Raw genomic sequence first — 24,132 nt, forward strand, 5'->3', positions numbered from 1 at the left:
CCAGGGGAGGGGCAGGGAGAGAGAATCCCAAGCAAGCTCTGCACTGTCAGCATGGAGCCTGACTGAGCCACCCAGGCACCCCTCCTAGGTCTGTATTTTATTTTTACATAAAATGTATTCACTTAAAATGCTCAGATGGGCAAAACAAAGCTTTCTTATCATTATACATGTGTAACTTTTTCCTCGATTTCAAGTAAAACAAGATTGGGGCAAAATATGGTTTTGTTTTTTAATACTGCTATTGCCTGTTTGTGGGAAAACTGGTATAAGTAATAACGGCCTACATAAGAAAAGGAAATGTTTCTAGAGTATTCTTCCAGCATCAGTCATCTGTACACATTCTTTTCCTCAAAACAAGTTTGCCTTAGCCATATCTTCATCATGCTTGAAAAGATAAGGGCCTACAGAGGCCTGACTGTGGGATAAGCCAGATATCTTCTATTAAAAACCAAATTAACCAGCCTCTTTCTCTCACCTTCTCTACAAAAATGATTAAGAAAACAGCCTGCCTGAAATCTAACTACTATTTGCCAAATACAATAAATATAAAAAATATTATTTGCTAATCTGGGAATGGGGGAAGCTAAAAAAGTATCACTCAATAACCTAATTATTTGTATTCTGTAAAAGGGCTCCTGTGATACCAAAATGACCCTCACTCTCATGGAGAATGATCCTCACCCTCACTATTTTAGAAAAAAAAAGGCAGTTTATCTGTTATTTTACATAAATGCTTTAACATTACATGCCATTTCTTAGACAAATTAAGAGTCAAGTGGCTTGAATCGTTCTCATTTTTTGCTTTCAAAGGAGAAATAAAGGCTAATGAAAGGACTGCATCATGCTGTCATACAACCTTATATAGTTGAAATTTCCCCCTCACCCTGAATTTCTAAAAATGTAGCATTTGCTAAAATATCTAGGTGGCAGACTTTTAGGAATTCCACCCAACTTATACCATTCCTTTCTGAAAACAGCTCGTCAAATCTCTAATCATCATATATTTCGTACACGATATTGCTTCCCTGGCCAAAGCTGATGGTACCAAGGGACAAATGATATTGTAGCAAGCCAAACAATCTCTCTCCCAGAAAAATGTAAACAAGACTTAGACAGCACAGGTAGTGTAGGCTGGTTGGTTAAAAAGAGACTTAACCTGGGGTGCCTGAGTGGTTCTGTTGGTTAAGCATCCAACTCTTGATCTGCACAGTTCTGGGGTTCGAGCCCCATGTCAGGCTCTGCATTAGCAGTGCGGATCATGCTTGGGATTCTCTCTCTTCCCTCTCTTTCTACCTCTCCCCTGTGTAGGTATGCGCTCTCTCGCTTTCTCTCTCAGTAAACTTTAAAACAAAAAAAGGAGATTAAACCTGTGGGGTGAACAGAGAAACAACAGTTGGCTGAGAGAAAATAAGGTAGAAACATAGAGGGGGGGAAAAAAAAGGAAATCCCAGTTCTAGTCAAGTCTTGAGGTATAGCTAGTCTATCCCTTGAATTTCTTGAAAGCCATTTATCTTTGCTATAAATTCTCTTGGATTGCTGAAAGCTATATCAAGTAAGTTCCTAGTACTTAAAACCAAAAAAGTCCTAACAAATATAACCTACCTTCACCTTCTTCATCCTCTTCACCTTCTTCCTCTTCATCTTCTTCTTCCTCCTCAGGGATACTGTCTACTGTATGGCGATCATCCTCATCCTCATCCTCTTCTTCCTCCACATCCACATCATCTTCATCATCTTCTCCTTCTTCTTGCTGTTCCTCTTCTACTTCTCCTTCATCGGAATATTGCCCTTCTTGGGGAACAGAGTTCCGATCAGGAGATATGGGTTCAAAGTAATCCTCTCTGTGAGAAGCATCCTCTTCCTTATCACCAGATACTGAAAAATTGAGATTTAAGGCACAGATTATTTTAATGGTTTAAATACCATAAAGCAGCAAATGACTCAGCTCATAAATACCCTTAAAAAAAGTGGTAGAATTACTTGCTATTAAAAATATTAAAAGTTGACATTGCACAAATTTACACAGTAAGAACTAATAAACTATACTATTTTATGTTCTAACACCACAAACTAATTCTTTTCTTTTTAGCTATTAAGTACACAGGTTTTCACCTCTTCCAATATATACTGCTTATTTTTTTTTAACTGGTACTCTTCTATATATACCACTATAGCACATTATTTTCAAAACAATGCTGGTACAGTTTCAAATGAATTAACTGATTCTTTTTTTAAAATAAGTTCACTTGCCAAAAGAAAAACACAAGGAAATACTGCACAAGATAAGGGGGGGCGGGGGAGGGTCATTCATCAAGATTTGATTAATGATATCTACTTTTTCTCTTTAATCAAAAAGCACTATAACATTAATCAGGGGATGAAAAACTAGCACTGATTTTGTTCACACCTGGCAAAGGTATGGGATCATCCTCATCATCATCAGGTGGAGGTGGTCCTGGAGGAGTTCTTGGTCCCCTAGGCTGTGGTCTTGGAGGGCTTCCATTAAACTGATCTTCTTTTTCCCCATCAGCTTTTTAATTAAAGACAGAAAAAGAACTTCCAAATTATTAAAGTAAAATGAATGCATGACAAAAATGCTGTTAATCATTTGAGTCTTTCATCTTCAGGATTTGTTAAATTTTGCCTTCCTAATAGCTAACAAGTTTGCTAATTAATTTACATTGCAGAAGTTAGAATTTTTGACTTCCCATACACCAAAATGCTCTTGGGCATTATCCCAGAGAAATGAAGACTTATTTTCCTCAGGAAGATGTACACAAATGTTCATAACAGATTTGCAAAAGTCAAAAACTGGAAAAATTTAAGTGTCCTTCAATGATTGAAAAGTTAATTAATATGACATATCCATACTATATAATACTACTCAGCAATAAAAAAGAATGAACTATTGATACACACACAGTGGATGAACTTCGAAGAAATCATACTGATTGGAAAAAGCCAATCTCAAAAAGATACCTACTACAGGATTCCATTTATGCAATACTCATGAAATAATATAATTACAGAAATAGAGAACAGATTGGTGGTTGCCAAAGGTCTGGGATAGGTAGGATGGGTGTAGTTATTAAAAAATAACACCAGGCAATCTTGTGATGGTACAATCAAGCATCTTGATTGTACTAATGGTTATGAAAAGCTATACATGAATAAAACTGCATACAGCTATACACACACACACACACACACACACACACACACAGTGCACATATAACTGGTGAAATCTGAATGAAGCTATACAGATTGTACCAATGCCAATTTTGTTCTGATATTGTTCTATAGTTGTACAAGATGTTAACAGAGGCAGATCTTGGGGAAAGAATGCACGGGACTTCCTCAAACATTTCCTTGCAACCTCCTACGGATCTATAATTATTTCAAAATTAAAAACACACATACATCCATATAAATAAAGTGTATAAGCACAAGTGCCAATTTTAAAACAAGTCAGTAAATTTAACAAAAATTTTGAGTAGCCACTATATATGCTAGGCACTGTGATAAGACTAGATGTGATAAAACCAGAAACACAAAATATAAGTAAAACATATTCTCAGCCCAGAAGAAGCTCAGAGTATGGCAAAAAAAGACAAATGAGCACAGAAAACTGAAGGATTAAAAGAAAAAGTGCAAGATTCACTGTACTTAACAAAAAAGATTTAAGAAAAGATATGCTAATACGGTGTGTGGCCATCAAAGACAAAGAGCTCACATCACACGATTATATCGTGTTTAAGAGAAGGTCATTTTATTTACTCATAAAATGCTCATTGTAAAGCAAAAGATTTTTCCCTAGTGACCTCAATTATAATTTGAAAATGTATTCCTGAATCTCCATATTTCAACAGCTTATGGTGAATATTGAATAAGGAGAAGAGACTCTGGAAAGGAGGAGTCCAGCTACATGTCTTATAGAGGGAGAGTCACTGAAGTTTAATGGAATTCTTAAAAAGCTTCTAAAAAATGGGGGAAAAAAACTGCATTTAGACATCTAACCAAATCTGAAATGCACTCCTGAAAAAAAAAATACCATTAACATGAGTATTCTAATAATATATACCAAAATTGCTGCCTATTCTTCAATTCCTTTGGAGATAATTTTGATATTAAACCATGAATAATCACTAGAATACATTTCATTTACACATTAAAAAAAAACCCTCAGGTCAATTCAAAAACTATTTTAGGAAACTAGAGGAAGAAAATCTAGCCACTTCAACATAAAAAGAAACTCTTATATAAGAAAGAATTGTAAGACTAACAAAGATATCTTCTCAAGTTTTAAGGAAGTTTGAAAAGGTAGAAGAGCTACTTTAATTACCTTTCCTATTATAATGTCACTGACAAAAACAAATTTAAAAAAATTCTTACCATGTTTTGGATTCCTTTTCAAACTTGGCTGTGGCTGGGGAGGAGGAGGAGGTGGAGGAGGTGGTGGTGGAGAGTCTCTGTCATGACTTATCACTCTATCCACTGATCCATATATTGCCAGTGTCAGACAATTATACCAGCCTCTTAGCACCAAACCATCAGTATTCACCTAATTTGGTGGGGGAAAATATCTTTCAGGTTAATGTTTTAATATGCCAAAAGTAAACTGATATCAAATTACTCTATGGTTAAACTAAAGGCTTTAAAAGTATGCTGAAAGTGCAAAGATCAATACTGATGGAAATACATCATAGCTTTTACATGGCTCTCCAGAATTGCCATACCTAAGCTTGTCTCAAGACTGCATCTCCCCTATCCGATACTTTATGTTAACTCTGTTCAAAATGCATAACCAGATTCCCCGTCAAAAGAAGGGAAATGAGAATGAAATTAAGTGGGAGTTACTGCCAATTAATAAATTAAACTCCAATAGTTACAGAAGTCACGGAGGTGCACAAAAGCACAAATTGTGCCAGTCTCAAGAATTATAATCCATAAAATTGTACAGCATTCTTTTTATATGCCCAACTCATACATGCAGGTATATTTTATGAACCCATACTGTACTTAAAAAGTAAGCGTAACCAGAATTGTTTGTTTAAACAATTAAACAAATTGTTTTTGCAAAGAAACTTTCTCCTAAAAAGATCAAAGACTTTATCAATGCCGTCAAACCTCAATATTTTCTTATAAAATAAAACAACTTTGTTTTTCAATGCTTATCTACATTAATTATCATATTTTCAAAATGACTCTGAGAGGTAGCCAGAGTAAGTACCAATATATAAGAAAATCAGAGTGTCAACAGAAGAACCTTAACCAGAAACCAAAGCCCCTGACTTCTGAGTTCTTTTCATTTCTACCATGTTGAGTAAAGATGAAGTAGTAAGTATTAATGGGGCCCATTCTGGAGGCATGATAAGGAAGAAAAAATTTATTATTCTCCTTGCTAACTCTAGCAAACTCCAGTAAAGGGAAACTGGGTACCAAAAGAAAGGCTCAAAGACTACGCCCAGGGATTGACAGATTCTAATCAAAAAGTCCCACTGGAAGACAAATAAAGAGATAATAAAGATAATTGTTAATCTAAACAGCAAACATGAGGATTAAATACCAGCCCCCACCAAAAAAAACAAACAGGCTAAGTAGTCCCATACTAGATCAGTTTTTTCTTTTTTGCATTTCAGATCACCCATGATTTAGCTCTTCTAGATGCTTCTACAGTGACATCTGTTATATCAAGAAAAAGAACATATTTTATATGAAAGGAAGAAATATAAAATACATATTTGTTAAGAAACCTAAGGCACAGTGGTGTCTAATAACAATTTATTATTATTAGACATCTTGTCATCTTCTGAACTTGCTTACCTAAATAAAAGAAAGGCAAGCACAAATGCTGGCCTCTTTCTGACTCACATTAAAAGGAAGAAAGAGCTTTATAGGTAGACAGTGATATTACAATGTCTTTGCTTCATTTTAAAATAGCATCTGGATACAAGAGGAATCAGACAAGAAACGATGTTATCCTGCAGCACTAGAACCAAATAGGCTAATACTCTGCATCACTGATTTATCTGAATAAAATCTCTCAATGAAAGTGAAAACAAACAGTAGTAACAAGATGAAAGCTGACTTCTGAAATTACCTTTGAGTTGGGTCTAAAGATGATAGAAGTATTCTCATCATATTCCAGGCTGCCAAAAGAGTAGGAATAAATATACAGGCTCAACCACTGAACATCATTATTCATGAAGAAGTCTTTCTTAATTTATATGTTTTAATAAAACCAAATGCTAGATTATTGTTTTAATAAACCACTAAGTTTAGTTTTAAATTACTCCCCCCAAAATGTTATCAAGTATAAAATAAACTCCCCAGAGATTCTGATTTAATTGGTTTGGGATAAGTGTAGGTATTAGTATTTTTTAAAAAGTATTTTTGGTTGTAATTCTAATATACAACCAAAGTAGAGAAGCATTGCATTACAGCCTTCCTAAGATGTATAATAGGACCAAATAGAGAAAAGTACCTATTTTTATCAAGTAGGTACTGACATAAATTCCATAGATTATCTAGGTTCCCTTCATTAGAAAAAAAAGTTAAATTATCAATTAAATAAATTAATAATATAGTTTAAAGTATATTGTTAATATAACTTATCATATTTAATATAAATAATAACAGTCAAAGATCAATAAAATAACAAGTGAAATCTAAAACAGTTAATTCTTGACAGGGGTTGAAATTTTTCCATTTTTAAGCTGACTTTAAATGTTTTTATTTTATAAATGAGTTCTAGGGGCACCTAGGTGGCTCAGTAAGTTAAGCATCTGGCTGTTGGTTTTAGCTCAGGGCATGATCTCTTGGTTCATGAGTTTGAGCCCCGTATCAGGCTCTAAACTGACAGTGGGGAGCCTGCTTGGGATTCTTTCTCTCTACCTCTCTCTCTACCCTGCCCCTGCTTGCTCTCTCACCAAATAAATAAGTAAATAAATAAGAATTTATAAATGAGTTCTTACTAGACCCTTTTAATGGTCAATTATTTCGCAGATATCAAAACAACTAGTTAGTAATACCTTGAAAGTAATAAATAACCCAAATGGGGATTTCTATGAACAAAATTCTCATTTTACAAAATATGACCATAGAATTTTAAATTATGTAGTACTCTTACCTAAAAGACACAAATTATTAGCTATCAAAGTGTTTATACAGTTCTTTTATAGAAATCAAAAAGCAACTTTTTCTAAATTAGGTTATTAAATCATTTGATATGTATACAAAGTATACACAGCAATAAAAAGGAAATAAAAGATGGCTAATGTTCACACTCTTAAATTTTTATCCTGTAAAGAAACTCAACATCTTCCTAGGAGCTTGACATTTCTTTAACAATGCCAATTGGTAAAATAAACTCCAAGTTCTTAGGTCTACCAACAAATACATCCTTTTTTTCTATCTAAAGAATAAAAAGGTTTTGCCTATTAATTCCTAAGTTTGGTGAAATTACCTAATGGGTACATACCTTCCCAACCTATCGAAAACTGGGGCACTTGGTTTGCTTACATTGTTAAAGAATAAGTCTAATTGAAATGTGTGCGGAGAGGTCTCCCTGTGAATGAAACAAAGTTGAAATGTCAGCCTTTGCAATAATCAGTTCCTAAATTAAAACAAAAGATGAAGTAAGTACAATTTTAAAAGCAATTCTAGAATATACTTTAATAAAAAGACACAGTTAGTTGTAATTATTTTCTATAATTTTTAAATTCACATTCGGGGTGCCTGGGTGGCTCAGTCGGTTAAGCGTCCGACTTCAGCTCAGGTCATGATCTCACAGGTCGTGGGTTCAAGCCCCGTGTCAGGCTCTGTGCTGACAGCTAGCTCAGCGCCTGGAGCCTGTCTTCGGATTCTGTGTCTCCCTCTTTCTCTGACCCTCCCCTGCTCATGCTGTCTCTATCTCTCTCTCAAAAATAAATAAAATGTTAAAATAAATAAATTCATGTTCAATTTTCAAGTAAACACTTTGAGTATTACTGAAAATGAAATTTTAATCAACAAGTATCTTTAGTCTGCTACTTGGGCCATCCTAATAGACATAAATATTTTAAAATCTTAATGTATTATAAAGACAAATGCTAATTAATTGTAACATCTTTTATAATTCATTATAGCACCATTCCCTTCTATTATTAGAACAAATCAGAAGTTAACTGATTTCAATTTATATAATTACAATTTGATTTCAACTTAACCCACATTAATACAAGACTATAATAATTCTGGCATCAGAGCCCAAAATTGTGACTTAAAGCCTAAATTCAAATTTGTATAGTAGCAATTTAGATAAACATTTTTATTTTTTTGTAGACTTACATAGTTAAGAGTAAAGTCTATTTAATTTGTGTTAGAATGAAATCTTACTTGATATATATTTTACCCCTGGCTGAAATTCCTTAGACTCAACTAATAACCTTGATTTTAAACATCACATATTTTGTTATTTACAAAAAACTCAACTGGTAAAAGGCATAATGCCCGAAGTATATCAAATAGGTTCCCTTATGCACTGACAGAATGACAAACAGGTACAATTGTTCTGAGAGGCAACATGGCAATAAAATTCAGGAGAATGAGAAAATCTTCACACCATCTGATGCAGAAATACCTTTTCTGGGGAAGTGTTTCTGTGGAAACCCTGATACACAAAAAAAGATTTTTTTTCCAAGAGAATGCTCATCATACTCTTATTTATAATTTGAAAAGTAAAAACACCTAATGGTCCCCACATAAGGAACTAGCCAAACAAATTACAGTATAGTAGTACCCCCTTATCCACAGGAGATACATTCCAAGACCCCTGAAACCATGGACAGTACCAAATCCTAAATATACTGTTTTTTTCCATATATACATACATGGATATATATACACACACATATATAAAGTTTAATTTATAATTAAGCACAGTAAGAGATTAACAGTAACTACTAATAACATACAATTTTAACAATATACTGTAAGAAAAGGTATGTGAATGTAGTCTCTCAAAATACCTTATTGTACTGTATTCACTCTTCTTGTGATGTGAGATGATAAAATGTCTATGTGATGAGATGAAGTGAGGTGAATGACATGGGCATTGTGACTTAGCATTAGGCTACTACTGACCTTCTGACGATCTGTCAGAAGGAAGATCATCTGCTTCTGGACTGCGGTTGACCGCAGGTAACTGAAACCCGGAAAGTGAAACCGTGGATAAGGGGGCACTACTGTATAACCATTCATTAGATTATGCAACCATTAGAAATCATATTTTCAAATAGTACTTAATGATGTGAAAGTACTCCTGACATAATGTTAAGTAAAATAAAGAAACACACAAAGCAGTAATATAGCTGTCAGAGTAGGATACATCTATCTAACCCAAATTCAACTACATATGCTCAACATCTCTAGTCTCCCCTTCCTATATTTCTTCAAACTAGATCCTGGCCTTTAATATCTCAAGGGAAGGAAAAAGGGCTCAAATGTAAATTCTTTACTTTTGAACCCCCCCAAAACTCAGGTGCTGGTCAGTGAAAAGCAATTTAAAGAATCAATGGTCATTTGACTGCACTAGACTTACATTTTAAAAGTTGTTGACTCTAGGGGCACCTGGGTGGGTGACTCCGTCAGTTAAGTGTCTGACTTCAGCCTAGGTCATGATCTCACTCTTTCTGAGTCCTATTCCTTCATCAGGACTTGTGCTGACAGCTCAGAGCCTGGAGCCTATTTCAGAGTCTGTATCTCCCTCTCTCTCTGACCCTCCCCTGCTCACGCTGTCTCACTCTCTCTCCTAGAAATAAATAAAAATATTAAAAAAAAATTTTTTTAAGTAAACATTAAAATTTTTAAGTTAACTCTAAAACCTAATCTAAGATACCACACTTATAAAAAGTAACAAAACATACAAATACCACATACAACTAAATATACAAATATACATATATACATTAAATAACACAAAGCATCAAATTTAAGGATTTTTCTCAGGATGGAGGGATTAAAGGGATTTTAATTTTACCTATACATTACTGACTTTTATAATGAGAAAAAACTTCTTGTTAACTATTCTAATTTGTTGACTGGATGTATAAAGATGTTTATAATGAGAAAAAACACTGCTGTAAAAGTATGGTGCACAAATATCACTTGATCCCTAACATTACTTTCTCACACCTTACATTTGCATTACTGTATTAATACCTTATTTTACTGTTCTGTAACATATTAATGATGTATAAAATTGTTTGATACTTTCATATTTGGAATTATTAAAACATGAAATGCCACTTACCCCTAGCTAAGAAGTACAAGAGAAAAAAGGAGGGAAAATTTCACAATACTCCTACCCATTGCAGATCCATTTTGCCTGTTATGCTAGCCAGCCTCCAAGACAGCCCCAAAGACCCCTCATTCCTGGTATTCACACCTCACACTGTACTAGCAGAATATGTAATCAACAGAATATGGTAAAATTTCTGAGAGAAAGAGAGATAGCATGAGCAGGGAAGGGTCAGAGAGAGAGGGAGATACAGAATCTGAAGCAGGCTCCACGCTCTGAGCTAGCCGTCAGCCCAGAGCCCTGCGAACTGTGAGATAATGACCTGAGCTGAAGTCAGACGCTTAACCAACTGAGCCACCCAGGCGTCCCTGTGAGTGAGTGAGTTTCTAAGCAAATTCTCCAGCCCCAGTCAAATCACTGCAGCTCTCGCCTACATCTTGACTATAATCTCATGAGGGAACTTGAGCCAAATAAGCCACTTCTAGATTCCTGACCTTCAGAAAGAGTGTGAAATAATAAATGTTTGCTGTTGTAGGCTGCTAAATGTGCTGTAATTTGTTATACAGCAATAGATAACTAACAGGCCTTCTTTGACCAAAAGCAGTACAATTAGAGAAGACTGACAGATTACACTATCGTCACCCCATCTTTTACATTCTATACACATTTCCTTTTATAGGAAAAAATAGGAAGAAGTTATTGGAAAACCTGTTTTTATTTCCTTAAACACAGAGAAAAAGATATATGAAGTCAATGATGATTTCTCATTATAAACATTAAACATTTTTATTGCTTTGCTTTATATTTGTTGTATTTTTGAATGACCTGAAAACCTGTAGAAAAGATTTTGTATCTATTTCACAAATAACCAATTACTTTTCATAATTATGAAGAAATGAGCCCTTAACCTTGAATCTGTACCATAATATGGACTACTAAGTAGCTGGTTTAACTCTCTCAAGTAACAGAAATTAAGCTATCAGAGCGTGCATATAATAAAATGTAGTACCGAGGGGCAGCTGGATGATTCAGTCGGTTAAGTGTCTGACTTCAGCTCAGGTCACGATCTCACAGTTTGTGGGTTCAAGCCCCACACTGGGCTCTGTGTTGACAGCTCAGAGCCTGGAGCCTCCTTTGGATTCTGTGTCTCCCTCTCTCTGTGCCCCTCCCCATTCGCACTCTGTATCTTTCTCTCTCTCAAAAATAAATAAACATAAATAAATAAATAGTAAAATAGTAAAAATAAGCTAAAAACACATAAATATATTTACTAGAAATGTTCATAGTTCCACAACCAAAATTTAGCTTATATTTCTAATTCAGGTAATTAAAATAAGAAAATAATGATTATTCATGTTACAACAAGGATCAAATTCCTCTGTTTTAGGTCAGCTGTTAAAGTTATCAACAACTCCACATCAGGGACCATGTCTTACATTTTGCTTATTTCCCACGGAAACTAAGAAAGAGAAAGCATCAAATAACTACTTGCTAATTAAAACTAAAGGCTAATGTGATGCTACAAATTTATAAAAGACACATGTATCAGGCTAAGAAGATCACTATTAGGTCATGAAAACTGATATTATAAAATAATATAAAAGATATACACCTAAGTAATCAGACTAATTCTTACTTATCTTTAACGAAAAAGCCAGGTTAAAAATACTTTAATTACTAGACTGTGACACTATAGAGTATTTTAGAAAATACAAACCTATTTCACTGATTAAAAAACTGAAGAATATTTTTTCTGGCACTTAGATCAAATAATCTCTTTTCCAATCACAATACAACTTAACATAACTGAATAAAGTTTTAGGTTGTTTGTTTTACTGACAAAATACTACCTCAAATTTTTGCATTGAAGAATATGTCTAGGACATCCTTTAGTCACAAACACTTTTAAAAAGAAAGTTACTTACCCGTATGCTCTATTATCTGGCAGGCTGCTATGGGCTCTTACTCCTGGGGGTATGACTCGGACTTCATTGATATAAACCACACAGGGGAAACGTACTACATCTATATGAGAACTTTGCTTTAAAAAAAAATAAAAGAGAAAGAATAGGGACATTCTGTAAGCAAAACACTTTATTCAAAATTTATTCATCTTCAATTTAATTTCTTTCAAAAGGTCACATATAAACATATAAACATTAAAATAGTGCTATTGTTTACAATACTGTAGAAATGATTGTTTTAAAAATAGCTGATGATAAAACATACCTAGTTAAATCTCTCCATTTGTACAATAATATTTTCCTCAGCATATTTCCCTCTCTACTGATATTCTGGTTAGGCCAATAAAGACTCACAATCCCTTACTGGAAACCTCTGGTGCCAGATGCTTTTCACCATCCTGAATTTCTGGGTTTTTAGAAAAGCAGTAAGATACAAAAATTGCATATTACTTAACATTCCCTGCTTCTGCTTCTGATTACCTTGCATCAAAACATTAATATTTCTGCAGCTACATGTATATTCATACTAAAAAAGGTTATGCCATTTTTTAATTTCTGAATTACAAATAAGAGAGTGCCTATCTATACTTAAATTAGCTTAATTTACTAAACTTACATATAACTAATAATAAGAGATCAAGGAGAGTCATTTAGGTACTTAATAGTTGAAGTAAATCCTCCCTGAAATAATTGGAATCCACAAGTTGTTTATCAAGATTAAAGAAATGGATAGCATAAATTATATTTAGCATACAATTCTTTTTTTTTAATGTTTTATTTATTTTTGAGAGAGAGAGAGAGAGAGAGAGAGAGACAACGTGAGCAGGGGAGGGTCAGAGAAAGGGAGACATACAATCTGAAGACAGGCTCCAGGCTCTGAGCTGTCAGCACAGAGCCGGACATGGGGCTCGAACCCATAAACGGCGAAATCATGACCCGAGCCTAAGTCAGATGCTCAACTGACTGAGCGACCCAGGCGCCCCAACAGACACAGTATCAGTCAAAGGTAGCTCCTGTGATCAATAATTTAAAAAGGAATGTTTCACACTGTTTTTGGACTATTTTACATCAACTGTTCCTAGCAGTTCAGCCAACCATGATTACTTAGTGATCAAAATTCAAGGGGTGCCTGGGTGGCTCAGTTGGTTGAGCATCCGATTTTCGCTCAGGTCATAATCCCATGATTCATGTGTTTGAGCCCCACATCAGGCTCTGCACTGAAGGTACAAAGCATGCTTGGGATTCTCTCTCTCTCTCTCTCTCTCTCTCTCTCTCTCTGTTCCTCCCTTGCTCTCTATCTCTTTCTCTACTAAAATAAATAAACATTAAGAAATTAAAACATAAAGATATCAAGGAGATTTTATTTTTAAAAATTTATGAGAAAAATGGTTCATGTTATCTGTATCTAGAAAGAATGAATTTTCGGTCTCTTTTGAAAGCTGCAAAGAATATCATGCATATCAACAGACCAAAAGATTATTCAAGTTAGTCTTTCCTAAGATGTGAGAATGACTTCCCAATTTTGCATTTTTTAAAAATTTAATTTTTTATTTTAGAGAGAGAGAGAGCACACATCAGTGGGGGATAGGGGCAGAGGTGGAGAGAGAAAGAATATTAAGCAGTCTCCACGCTCAGCACGGAGCCCAATGCAGAGCTCAAACCCACGATCCTGGAATCATGACCTGAGCCAAAATTAAGAGTCACTCAACTGACTGAGCCAGTTTTGCATTCTTAAATTCAGAGATTATGATTAAACATATAGGCATAGAAATCTTAATATGTTTACTATTCAAATGCATTTAAAAATTCTCAAAGTAATAAAAGAAACAAGATGAATGCAAAGCAAAGCTGATTGCTGTCTTCCAATACCAATTTTCCTCTTCTGCTAAAGAAGACTGAGCTGGGCACTAGTGAACTAAAAACTGGATTTCCCAGACTCCTGGGAAGCTAGCATGAACACATGCTCACTAATTTTATTTAATTATTAATGAGATATTTTACATTCTTGTTTTTTTGGAAGTGTATTTATTTTGAGAGTGAGAGCATGAACATGAGTGCTGATAGCACGGAGCCTGACATGAGGCTCAAGGTCACAAACTATAAGATCATGACCTGAGCCAAATCAAGAGTTGGATGCTTAACCAAATGAGCCACCCAGGTACCATTACTAACTTCTGATAGATGGGATGAAAATGGAAATGCAGGCAACTCCAGATCACGTCCTTAAAGGAAGGTTCAGACTTTAGAAACTCCTTCTACTTCTTATTCCAAAATTCTGTTGCCTTTCTAGAACACAGATGTTATAGGTGAGCTATCTTGAACAATGAAAGAAGCAACATCCTAAGGATGGCAGAGGAAAGGGACAGAAGGAATCTGGGCCCTTGACACTGTGGAACTGTCATATTAGCCCTAGAATACTTACAGATTGAGAGAAAAATCCTATTTTATCAATCCACTGTTATTTTGGCTTTTGTGATAGGATCTGAACTTGTATCCTTATTATTACAAATATACTATAGGTATTCTACATATGCTACAATAGTTTTACACAAAAGAAATTAGCATTTTGCCTCAAACTTTGACACTATGTTTCCTTCTTGTAAGGAACTTCTCTGCTTATAAAGTATACTATACTGAAGTTCCTTTGCTTACATATTTTAAATTCTCATTAATATGTAGAAACGAAACTTAGAGCAAAAGTTCATTAACTGCATCCTCCTCTACCCTGCCCTCTACTGATTAATTAATGGTATTAGTTGTTAGGGTGTAATCACTGTAGACCTAAAAAAAATGAACTTAAAATTTTATGAACAGCCTTTCAAAATGTATTTTGTGGGGTGCCTGGCTGGCTCAGTCAGTTAAGCATCCGACTTTGGCTCAGGTCATGATCTCACAGTTCATGGGTTTGAGCCCTGTATCGGGCTCTGTGCTGACAGCTAGCTCAGAGCCTGGAGCCTGTTTCAGATACTGTGTGTGTCTCTCTCTCTGACCCTCCCCTGCTCACGCTCTCTCTCTTCTCTCTCTCTCACTCTCTCTGTCTCTCAGAAATAAATAAAACATTTAAAAAATTTTAATAAAAATAATTTAAAAATCTATTTTGTTTGTAAGTAGAAGAATTTCTGTATTAGTTGCTACCCCTTTTATTCAACATTTATTTCTAAACATTTATTAAATATCTATTATGTTCCAAGGAATGCCAGGTCCCAAGGATACCAAGACAAAGACATAATAATCTCAGCCATTAAAGAAGAGACCATCTAGTGTGGTAGACAAACAGATATTTGCTATGATAGAGACTCATACAGGATACTGTGCAAAGTCAAAGGGGTACTTACCCCTTTTGTGGACCAAAATTTGTGGGGAGGAAAAGAGGAGTGTCAGGAAAGATTTCCCCTAAGAAACAGCACTTGAGCTAAGCAAGTCTTTAAGGAAAACAAGAATCAGTAGGAAAGGAGGCGAAGGAACAACTTTCCAAGCAAAGGAAGAAGCATGCACACAAGGAAGGCAAACAAGAACCTGGAAGATTCAAGAAATTGCAAGCACAGTTCACCATGGCTAGAGGGTAAAATGAAGTAGGGCAGAGTAGGTAAATACAATCAATAAAATTACAAGAAATAAAACTTTCGTCCACTGCCATAAGTCAACTCCAAATCTAAATCTCCGTTTAGGACCTCACTCGCAAGCCCCAGACCACTATAACCAACTGCCAACTGGACATCCCCACTTGAATGTCTCTCTGGCAATACAAACTCAACAAGTCCAAAACTGAACTCTCCTATGTAAGTGTTAGCAACACCATCCACAATCGCCAAGACAGAAACCATTATTATCGTTTGCTTCTTTCTCATTCTCTCACCTAAACCATTCATCTAAATAACAAGTCCCAGTGATTAAACTTCTAAATAGCTCTCAAATCTGGTATTTCTTTCCATTAGGGCTTCACTTCTCTAGTTCCAGACACTCTTCACACTAATCTGGGTTACAGCAATAGAATCCTTCCTGGTTTGGGGCTTCTTTCTTGTTCCCCTCCACCTATTCTCCTATTGTAGTGTGGTCCTTCTAGAAGGTAAAAGTATCACTCCCTTGCTTCCCAGGCCAAATTCCTTGTCTTATAAACAAGTATAACCTCTTCTTGCCCGTTCAAATTTATAGCCCCAACATACCATGCTCTTTCTCATCTTCAGGCCTCACTCATGCTATTATCTCTGCTCCCACACTCCTCTGTCTCAATTCCTTTTAGAGTCCACTTTTTTTTTTTTTAGAGCAGTTTTTTTAAATTTATTTATTTTGAGAGAAAGAGAAAGAGGAAAAGAGGCAGAGAGAGATGGAGAGCAAGAACCCCAAGCAGGGTCTGCACTATGAGATCATGACCTGAGCTGAAATCAAGAACCAGAGGCTTAACCCTCTGAGCCACTCAGGTGCCCCTCTTTTTATTATTATTATTATTACTATTATTATTATTGTTATTATTATTTGGGGGCAGGGGGTGGAGAGAGCAAGAGCAAGAGCACAGTAGGGGCAGAGAGATAAGAATCCCAAGGAGGCTCTGTGCTGTCTGAGCAGAGCCCGATGCAGATCTTAATCATGAGATCATGACCTGGGCTGAAATCAAGAGCCATACCCTTGACTAAGCCACCCAGGCACCCTGAGAGTGAACTTTCTCTTGGAAGGTGTGCCAAAGCAAGTATAGATAGATGCCTCTCCTTGTGAATCAAAAGCCTCTTATCAAACTAAACTGTAATTGCTTCTTTTATCTCTCCCATTAGAGTTGCATCTCAAGAAGACAATAACCAAGTCTCAGTTTACTGTTATACTCAAAGTGCCTAGCATATTCATTTAATAAATGAAAGACTTTTAATAAGTGTTTAATAAAAGTTGATTAAACTGTGTTTTCAGAGAGTTAAAAATATTACAGTGAAGTAGAGGCTTAAGATATCTAGAGGAGCACATAAGCCTTAGGAAGACAAGGGGAATCATGGAAGATTTATGATTACAGACATAGGAGGAATGTGAAGAATAAACTGGTCAAATTTCAGGACTCTGAACCACATTTACCTTCAGGAGTCACTGTGTGTTTACAACTCACAGTATAGCTGCCTCCCCTTCCTTACTCTTCTATCCCTGCAAATATTTTCCCTTCTCTGTTTACCCTCTCCTTAAGGGTAAGCTAAAGCTATCTCATCTATCCCTACCATTCCATTATCACTTCTGTTCAGATGAGTTCTAATTACTTTCTTAAAAAAACTCTAAAATGAAGTAGTACCTTCTAGCATCAACCACTATTATAAGACTGCATTTTAACCCAGCAATTCCACTCTAAAAATAAAGGTTCATAAAATAACTTTAACATTTATAATTTAAAGAATATCACATCATTGTAAAAACGTTAGAAACCTAAATGTAGGGGCACCTGGGTGGCTCCGTTGGCTTAAGTGTCTGATTTCGGCTCAGGTCAGTTATCTCATTGTTCGTGGTTTCAAGCTCCATGTTGGGCTCTGCACTAACAGGGCGAAGCCTGCTTAGGATTCTCTCTCTCTCTCTGCCCCTCCCCTGATCGCTCTCTCACTCTCTCTCAAAATAAACTTAATAAGAAAACCTAAATGTATTTTATATAAATAAAAGTATTACCATTTAAAGAAATACCGTGCAGCCAGTAAAAATGGAATTATACAGAATACCTAGGCAAAGAAACAGGATGGCTAGAGGGCAGGGATAAGAAAAAGACATACTTTTTACTATATACCCTTTTGTACCAATTGGATTTTTACCTCACACATGTGTTACCTAGTCAAAATAAAGAGATAACATTTCAAAATGAAGTGTACATCTAAAATATTATAGAAGTACAAGAGCACCTGGGTGGCTCAGTTGGTTAAGCATCTGACTTTGGCTCAGGTCATGAGCTCACAGTTTGTGAGTTCAAGCCTTGTGTCAGGCTCTATGCTGTCAGCACAGAGCCCACTTTGGATCCGCTACCTACTTACCTCTCTCTCTCTCTCTCCTACCCCTGCTCGTCCTCTTTCTCTCTCAAAAATAAACAAACGCTTAAAAAAAGAACAATAATAGGGGCACCTGGGTGGCTCAGTTGGTTAAGTGTCCGACTTCAGCTCAGGTCAGCTCACAGCTTGGAGCCTGCTTCAGATTTTGTGTCTCCCTCTCTCTCTGCCCCTCCCCTGCTCATACTATGTACCCCTCAAAAATAAGCATTAAAATAATAATAAAAATAAAATGTTATGTAAGTATAGTTCTTAATTGATAAAGATGCACAACACATTGTTAGGTAAAAACAAGAAACCACAAAACAGTATTACAGTATGGGCATGTTACTGTGGGTGATGGATACATGCATTTATACATATATGTTTATATATACATAGACACATACACTAGAAGATTTAAGAAAAAAATGTAAAAATCTGTAAATCATAGCTGGGACTAAGAAAGGCTTTGCACTGCTAGGAATTTACCCAAGGGATACAGAAATGCTGAGGCATAGGAGCACATGTACCCCAATGTTCATAGCAGCACTCTCCACAATAGCTAAAACATGGAAAGAGCTTAAGTGTCCATCCACAGATGAATGGATCAAGAAGATGTGGTTTATCTATACCATGGAATACTACACGGCAATGAGAAACAATGAAATCTGGCCATGTGTAGCAACATGGAAGGACCTTGAGGGTGTTATGCTGAGCGAAATAAGTCAGGCAGAGAAGGACAAATATCATATGTTTGCACGTATAGGAGAATTAGGAGGAACTTGACGGAGGAACAAGGGGGAGAAGAAGGGCGGAAATGGTGGGGGAAAGGGAGAGAGGCAAACCATGAGAGACTCTTGAATGCTGACAAAAACTGAGGACTGATGGATGTGGGGGGAAGGGGGGATGGGCATGGAGGAGGACACTTGTGGGGATGAGCACTGAGTGTTATGTGGAAACTAATTTGACAATAAACTATTTGTAAAAAAAAAAAAAAAAAGAAAGGCTTTGCTTTTCTGTATATTCTTGTTTATCTATATTGAAATTAAAATTTACTATAACAAGGGTGTCTGGGTGGCTCAGTAGGTTGTCTGACTACTGATTTTGGCTCAGGTCATGATCTCACAGTTCAAGGATTTGAGCCTGCTTCTAGCTCCACACTGACAGCATGGAGCCTGCTTGAGAATCTCCCTCTCTCTCCCCCTTCACCCCACCTGCCTCCCTCCACCCCTCCCCAACTTGTGCTCTCTCAAATTAAATCAAGTTTTTAAAAAATTTACTAAAGTAAGTTGTTTTTTTATTGTGAATAAAGTGGCATACAAACCACAAACACAATTTGTAATTCATTTAACATGACTCAAACCCCTTTCAGTATTCTCCTTGGGAAATGTGAATAAATATTTCTTCACCAGATCACAAACCTCTTTGAAAGCAAGGCCAATAGGTTTTGGGAGTTTTTATTTGTTTTCTTATTTGTATTGCTTCCCCCTCTCCCCTGAGCTATACCTCACCTTCAGAAATATTTTTTCATAAATGAAATTGTTAAAACAAATTCCCAAATTTCTATTTGAGCAAATCTCTCTGGTGTACCACTAAACACACCTAAAACTAAAACTATCCTGTTTCCATCAAACATACTTCCAGACTCTTCTATGATCAATGGCCCTACCAATTCTCTATCTCTAAAACTATAACTCTATCACTTTTAACTACTCTTTCTCCCTTATACAATCAGTTGCCATGCTATCAACTCTATATCCAAAATTTATCTTGCCCCTATCTCCTCCTACTTAGTCCTACTGAGACACAGTATGGCACGGCTTTAAAGCCACACTGGTATGCTTTAATCCTGCTATGACACTTTAGGAAAATCACCTAACCTCTCACACTCTCTTTCCTTATCTATAAAATGGGGATAAGGATCTTTCAAAATTATTACAAGGATTAGAGATAGTATATTTAAATTACGAAAGCACTGAACCTTGCACAAAGTGAGCATTCAATAACTGTGGACAATGATTACTGCCCATCTGCTAAACCCAAGCTTTCATAACATCTCACCTTTTCTTCCTTATTTGCCACCTCTAATTTTTCTGAATCATTTTAGGTATTAGTGATCAATTAATCGACTTAATGAATTTTTCTAGTCATTTAATTTGCTCAAAAACCACCTATTTCCTACAAAATCAAGTCCATGCTATTTTGCTGAGCATTCAAAGGAACTCCATGATCTGGCTTCGAACTGCCCTGCAGCTGCCACTTCAAACTAATACTTCTGACATACTCCCCAGAGGACTGACTACTCCAGGAGAATGCCCTGCTTTCTTATCTACAATTGTGGAACGTTTCCTCTTCCATCACAGACCCAGTTCACATGCCAACTGCCTTGAAGTCTTCCCTGATAAAAGAAGAGTGATCTCTTCCTCCTCTGAAATCACACAGCCTTATTGGTAGCACCAAATGGAGCTTAAATAAATACTGATTGGGGTCCCAATAGGCCAACGGCATTTTGGAATAAAGAGGATAAACCCTTGGGCGCCTGGCTAGCTCAGCCAGTCAACCATGCAACTCTTATCTCAGGATCATGAGTTCGAGCCCCACATTGGGAATAGAGCTTACTTAAAAAAAAAAAAAAAAAAAAAAAGAGATAGAGTGAAAGAGGGGGTAAAAAGGGATGATAAAACCCAAGGGATTCCCACTCTTCTTATACACACTCCTCGCCTTCTAACTTGAATCATACTTTTGTGGACCTAACCTCCAATACTTAGTTATAAGCTCCTTGAGAACAACTCAATATTTCATACTCCCCACAAACCTTTAGTCTTCCTTCAAGACTCTATTCAAATGTGATCTCTACTAAGCCTCCCTCAATCATTGCCAGAACTGGTCCTGCCCTCTCTTGGTCCTCAATGTTTGTCCATGAATGAATGAAGAAACACTAGATTTTTAAATATATAAGTGAATTAATGCCGATTCTCTTAAACTAGAATGCCACTAATTTATCATTGGCTTCTTTCACTTTTAACAGTTCTCTACTACTGTACACGTGACAGGTTTGTTCTGATCCAACTAACTCCACCATGAGTTTTCTAAAGCTTAGCTGGAGATAGTCAGAGAAGTACAGTCATTGAACAAGCAGAGCTAACTGACCCACATGAAATGAGACCACAAATTCACTCATTGTTAGTAAGACATGATCAAGTTTCCAAAATTTTTATTTTTACACACCTATAAACCATTTGTTGAAATAATTAGAAGACGAAAGTTGTCAAATTTTTTATTTTGCCAAACAAAACATTAAGATACAACCACTACCCACTACCATCACTATATCCAAAAAAAGAACAGTTCTCTAAATTAAGTTTACATTGGAAGAGAAATGTGAGTACTGGGACGTTTTTATTATCTCTATGGACTTGGTTCATGTCCATTTTGGCTAGCTTTCGGGAACCTTTAGTTAACCAGCTATATTCAATTTAAATATCGCAGAGTCAGACGTTCAGGGGCGCTCAAGTTATCACAGAACGAGTAGTCCACACCACCCCCCGCCCCCCGAAAACAATACAATTATGCTGTACAGATAAACTACAATTCTCTCAATTCTCTCTTCTTCGCAAGTATTCTCCACCCAAAGGGCGTTCCGTGTAAGTGCTTCGTGTCCTAATGTGTGAAATCTTTCCAAGGGATAAGGATTCGAGTTTCAGAGCAAACTGGCGAACGCCACAATCCTAAACCGAATGAGTGTCCCACCTGGACAGCAGAACTCCTGTTAGGAAGGAAACCTCGGAGGAGGGATTTAGGAACCACGAAACCTGCGTGACCCACTCAGTCACCTGGGCTGTCAAACTCAAGCTGTCCAAGACCCCTCCCAAACACCACCTGAGGTAAACTTGAAAACCACGATCCTTCTCGAGGCCCAAAGCTGACAGGAAACAATAGCACAACAAAAGAACAAGGCAAGCAGAGCAGCCAACTCGACCAAAGACGTAGGGAACTAAGGGAAAGCTGGGGAAAATGGGGGGGAGGGTCTACCGCCACCCTCCCTCAGACGCGGTGCCCACACCCAAGCGGGGGGGGGAGGGGGCTATGTCTGTGAGGAGTTAAAGCGGCAGTCGACGAGAGTAAAAGTCGAGGCACGCCTAATGACTTTTTCTAAGGATCCACCAGTCGACAAGCAGGATCGGAATCAAGTCGGGACGCCTTACCTCAGCGCTCGGGTGTTTAAAAGTGTCTAAAAATAGCAGCTCCATCGCCGAGTCTACCGCCATGTTTGCCGCGGGCGGGGGACTGGGGGAAGACTTCCGGGGCAGAGCTCCAACCTCGGCGACCGCGGCTCCGGAGAGGGAGAGACCGCAGCACTTCCGGTGACTGGAGCGCTCGTGCCGCAAGCGTTAGCCTATCGCGATGAGTGGTGCTGCCTGAAGTCTCGGACTCCGCCTTCTCCAGCGCGGCGGACGGCGCCTTCGGCGCGCGAAGGGCGGAGGGAGAAGAGGAGGGGACTACGGGGGCGCTAGTGGTCCAAACCCTGTCTTTCCACCGCGTTGCTGACAGAGCCACGACTGCCTTCGGACGGCCAGGTGCCGAGCCGCATTTGAGGAGGGTGGAGGAGGGGTAAGGAACCCCGCCAGCCCTGGACGCCAGGCCCAGTGAAACCTCCTTTCCAAGAAAGCAGCCTTTCCAGGGCTGACAGGAAAAAGGTTCAATAAGCGAGGCTGAAGAGTAAGACTTTTTTTCTTCAGGAAGAAAAGAAACAGTAGTCTAAAAACGAAGAGTTTTTTTTTTTTTTTTCCATCTGCAAATGTGACTAATAATGCCTAACCCACTGTCTTACGGTGAGGACTAATTGAAATAAAGCTGAAGAAATTGTGTAACGTGAAATGCCATGGACAGAGAAATGTAGAGTGAAAACTAAGTCTTAACGGCTTCGGTGTTGATGAACGTTGGAGCGACTTGTAACTATTTTGTAGTCTAAATTGGCACCAGTGCTTGGGAGAACAGTTAGGATTTATCTAGTAAAACTACACGTGCCCGGCCCGCTTATAAGATCACTGTCACATATGAGCCCAAAGAAATACCCACGCATACAAGAATGTTAACGATAAAACTTAATAGTTGCAAAAAATCTGTTAATTGATATCAACCAGGAGTAATAAGTAAATTGTGGTATGTGTCTGTAATGTAATAGCGCATAATAGCAGGTAGAATAGAATGAACCAGTGCCATATCTAACATGGACAATCTGAAGAACAAGGCTAAGCAAACAAATTGAAGAGTATGTAGTGTAAAATAGCACTTATGGTGTTCAAAACATGCAAACCATAAAATTTTTCGAGGGCATGTATGTAAGTTATAAAATTACAAAATGGGTTGGAATCATGAACACTAAAATGTGAAGGTAGTGGGAAAAGGTTGGTGATGGTTTCACAGGAATGCCTCACAGTACAGTTTGTAGCCTTTTGGTATGCTTGAAATATTTAATTATAAGTCATTTTTAAAAAAAAAATTAAAGTAAATCCCCATTCACCCCATTCCTCAGCCAACTAGTTTCTCCATTAGCTAGTAGCTCATCTCTTTTACTATTTGCTTTGTCAAAAAACTAGTTCTTGCATTCATATTTATTATTCCCAGCATTCTTCTCTTTTCTGATTTTTCAGTTCTGCTTTTGTTTTTTTTTTTAAGATTTTATTTTTCTTGGGGTGCTTTGGTGGCTCAGTCAGTTAAGTGCCTGACTCGGTTTCAGCTCAGGTCCTGATGTCACTGTTCTTAACATGGAGCCCTCTGTCAGGCTCTGAGATGACTGTGGAGCCTGCTTCGGATTCTTTCTCCCCTTCTCTCTGCGTCTCCCTCACTTATGCACACTATCTCTGTCTCAAAATAAATCAACTTTAAAAAATAATTTTTTATTTTTCTT

The 24,132-nt window shown here is 37.0% G+C and overlaps 1 protein-coding gene across 1 annotated transcript in view; it reads right to left on the minus strand.

The window, feature by feature from the left end:
* VIRMA (vir like m6A methyltransferase associated) overlaps positions 1-22,505 on the minus strand; it is a 60,864-nt gene extending 38,359 nt beyond the window's left edge. Inside the window, exons 1-7 of the mRNA XM_039216505.1 lie at positions 22,427-22,505; positions 12,205-12,320; positions 7,481-7,567; positions 6,101-6,149; positions 4,393-4,561; positions 2,408-2,530; positions 1,603-1,875 (exon numbers count right to left, since the gene is read on the minus strand). Of these exons, the coding sequence (XP_039072436.1) occupies positions 1,603-1,875; positions 2,408-2,530; positions 4,393-4,561; positions 6,101-6,149; positions 7,481-7,567; positions 12,205-12,320; positions 22,427-22,489 (880 nt within the window). The 5' untranslated portion in view covers positions 22,490-22,505. The remainder of the gene's footprint in view (positions 1-1,602; positions 1,876-2,407; positions 2,531-4,392; positions 4,562-6,100; positions 6,150-7,480; positions 7,568-12,204; positions 12,321-22,426) is intronic.
* Positions 22,506-24,132: the final 1,627 nt, after the last annotated feature.

Source organism: Hyaena hyaena, unplaced genomic scaffold (genome assembly GCF_003009895.1).
Source record: "Hyaena hyaena isolate Hyena2069 unplaced genomic scaffold, ASM300989v1 scaffold_635, whole genome shotgun sequence".
NCBI classification, from domain to species: domain Eukaryota; kingdom Metazoa; phylum Chordata; class Mammalia; order Carnivora; family Hyaenidae; genus Hyaena; species Hyaena hyaena.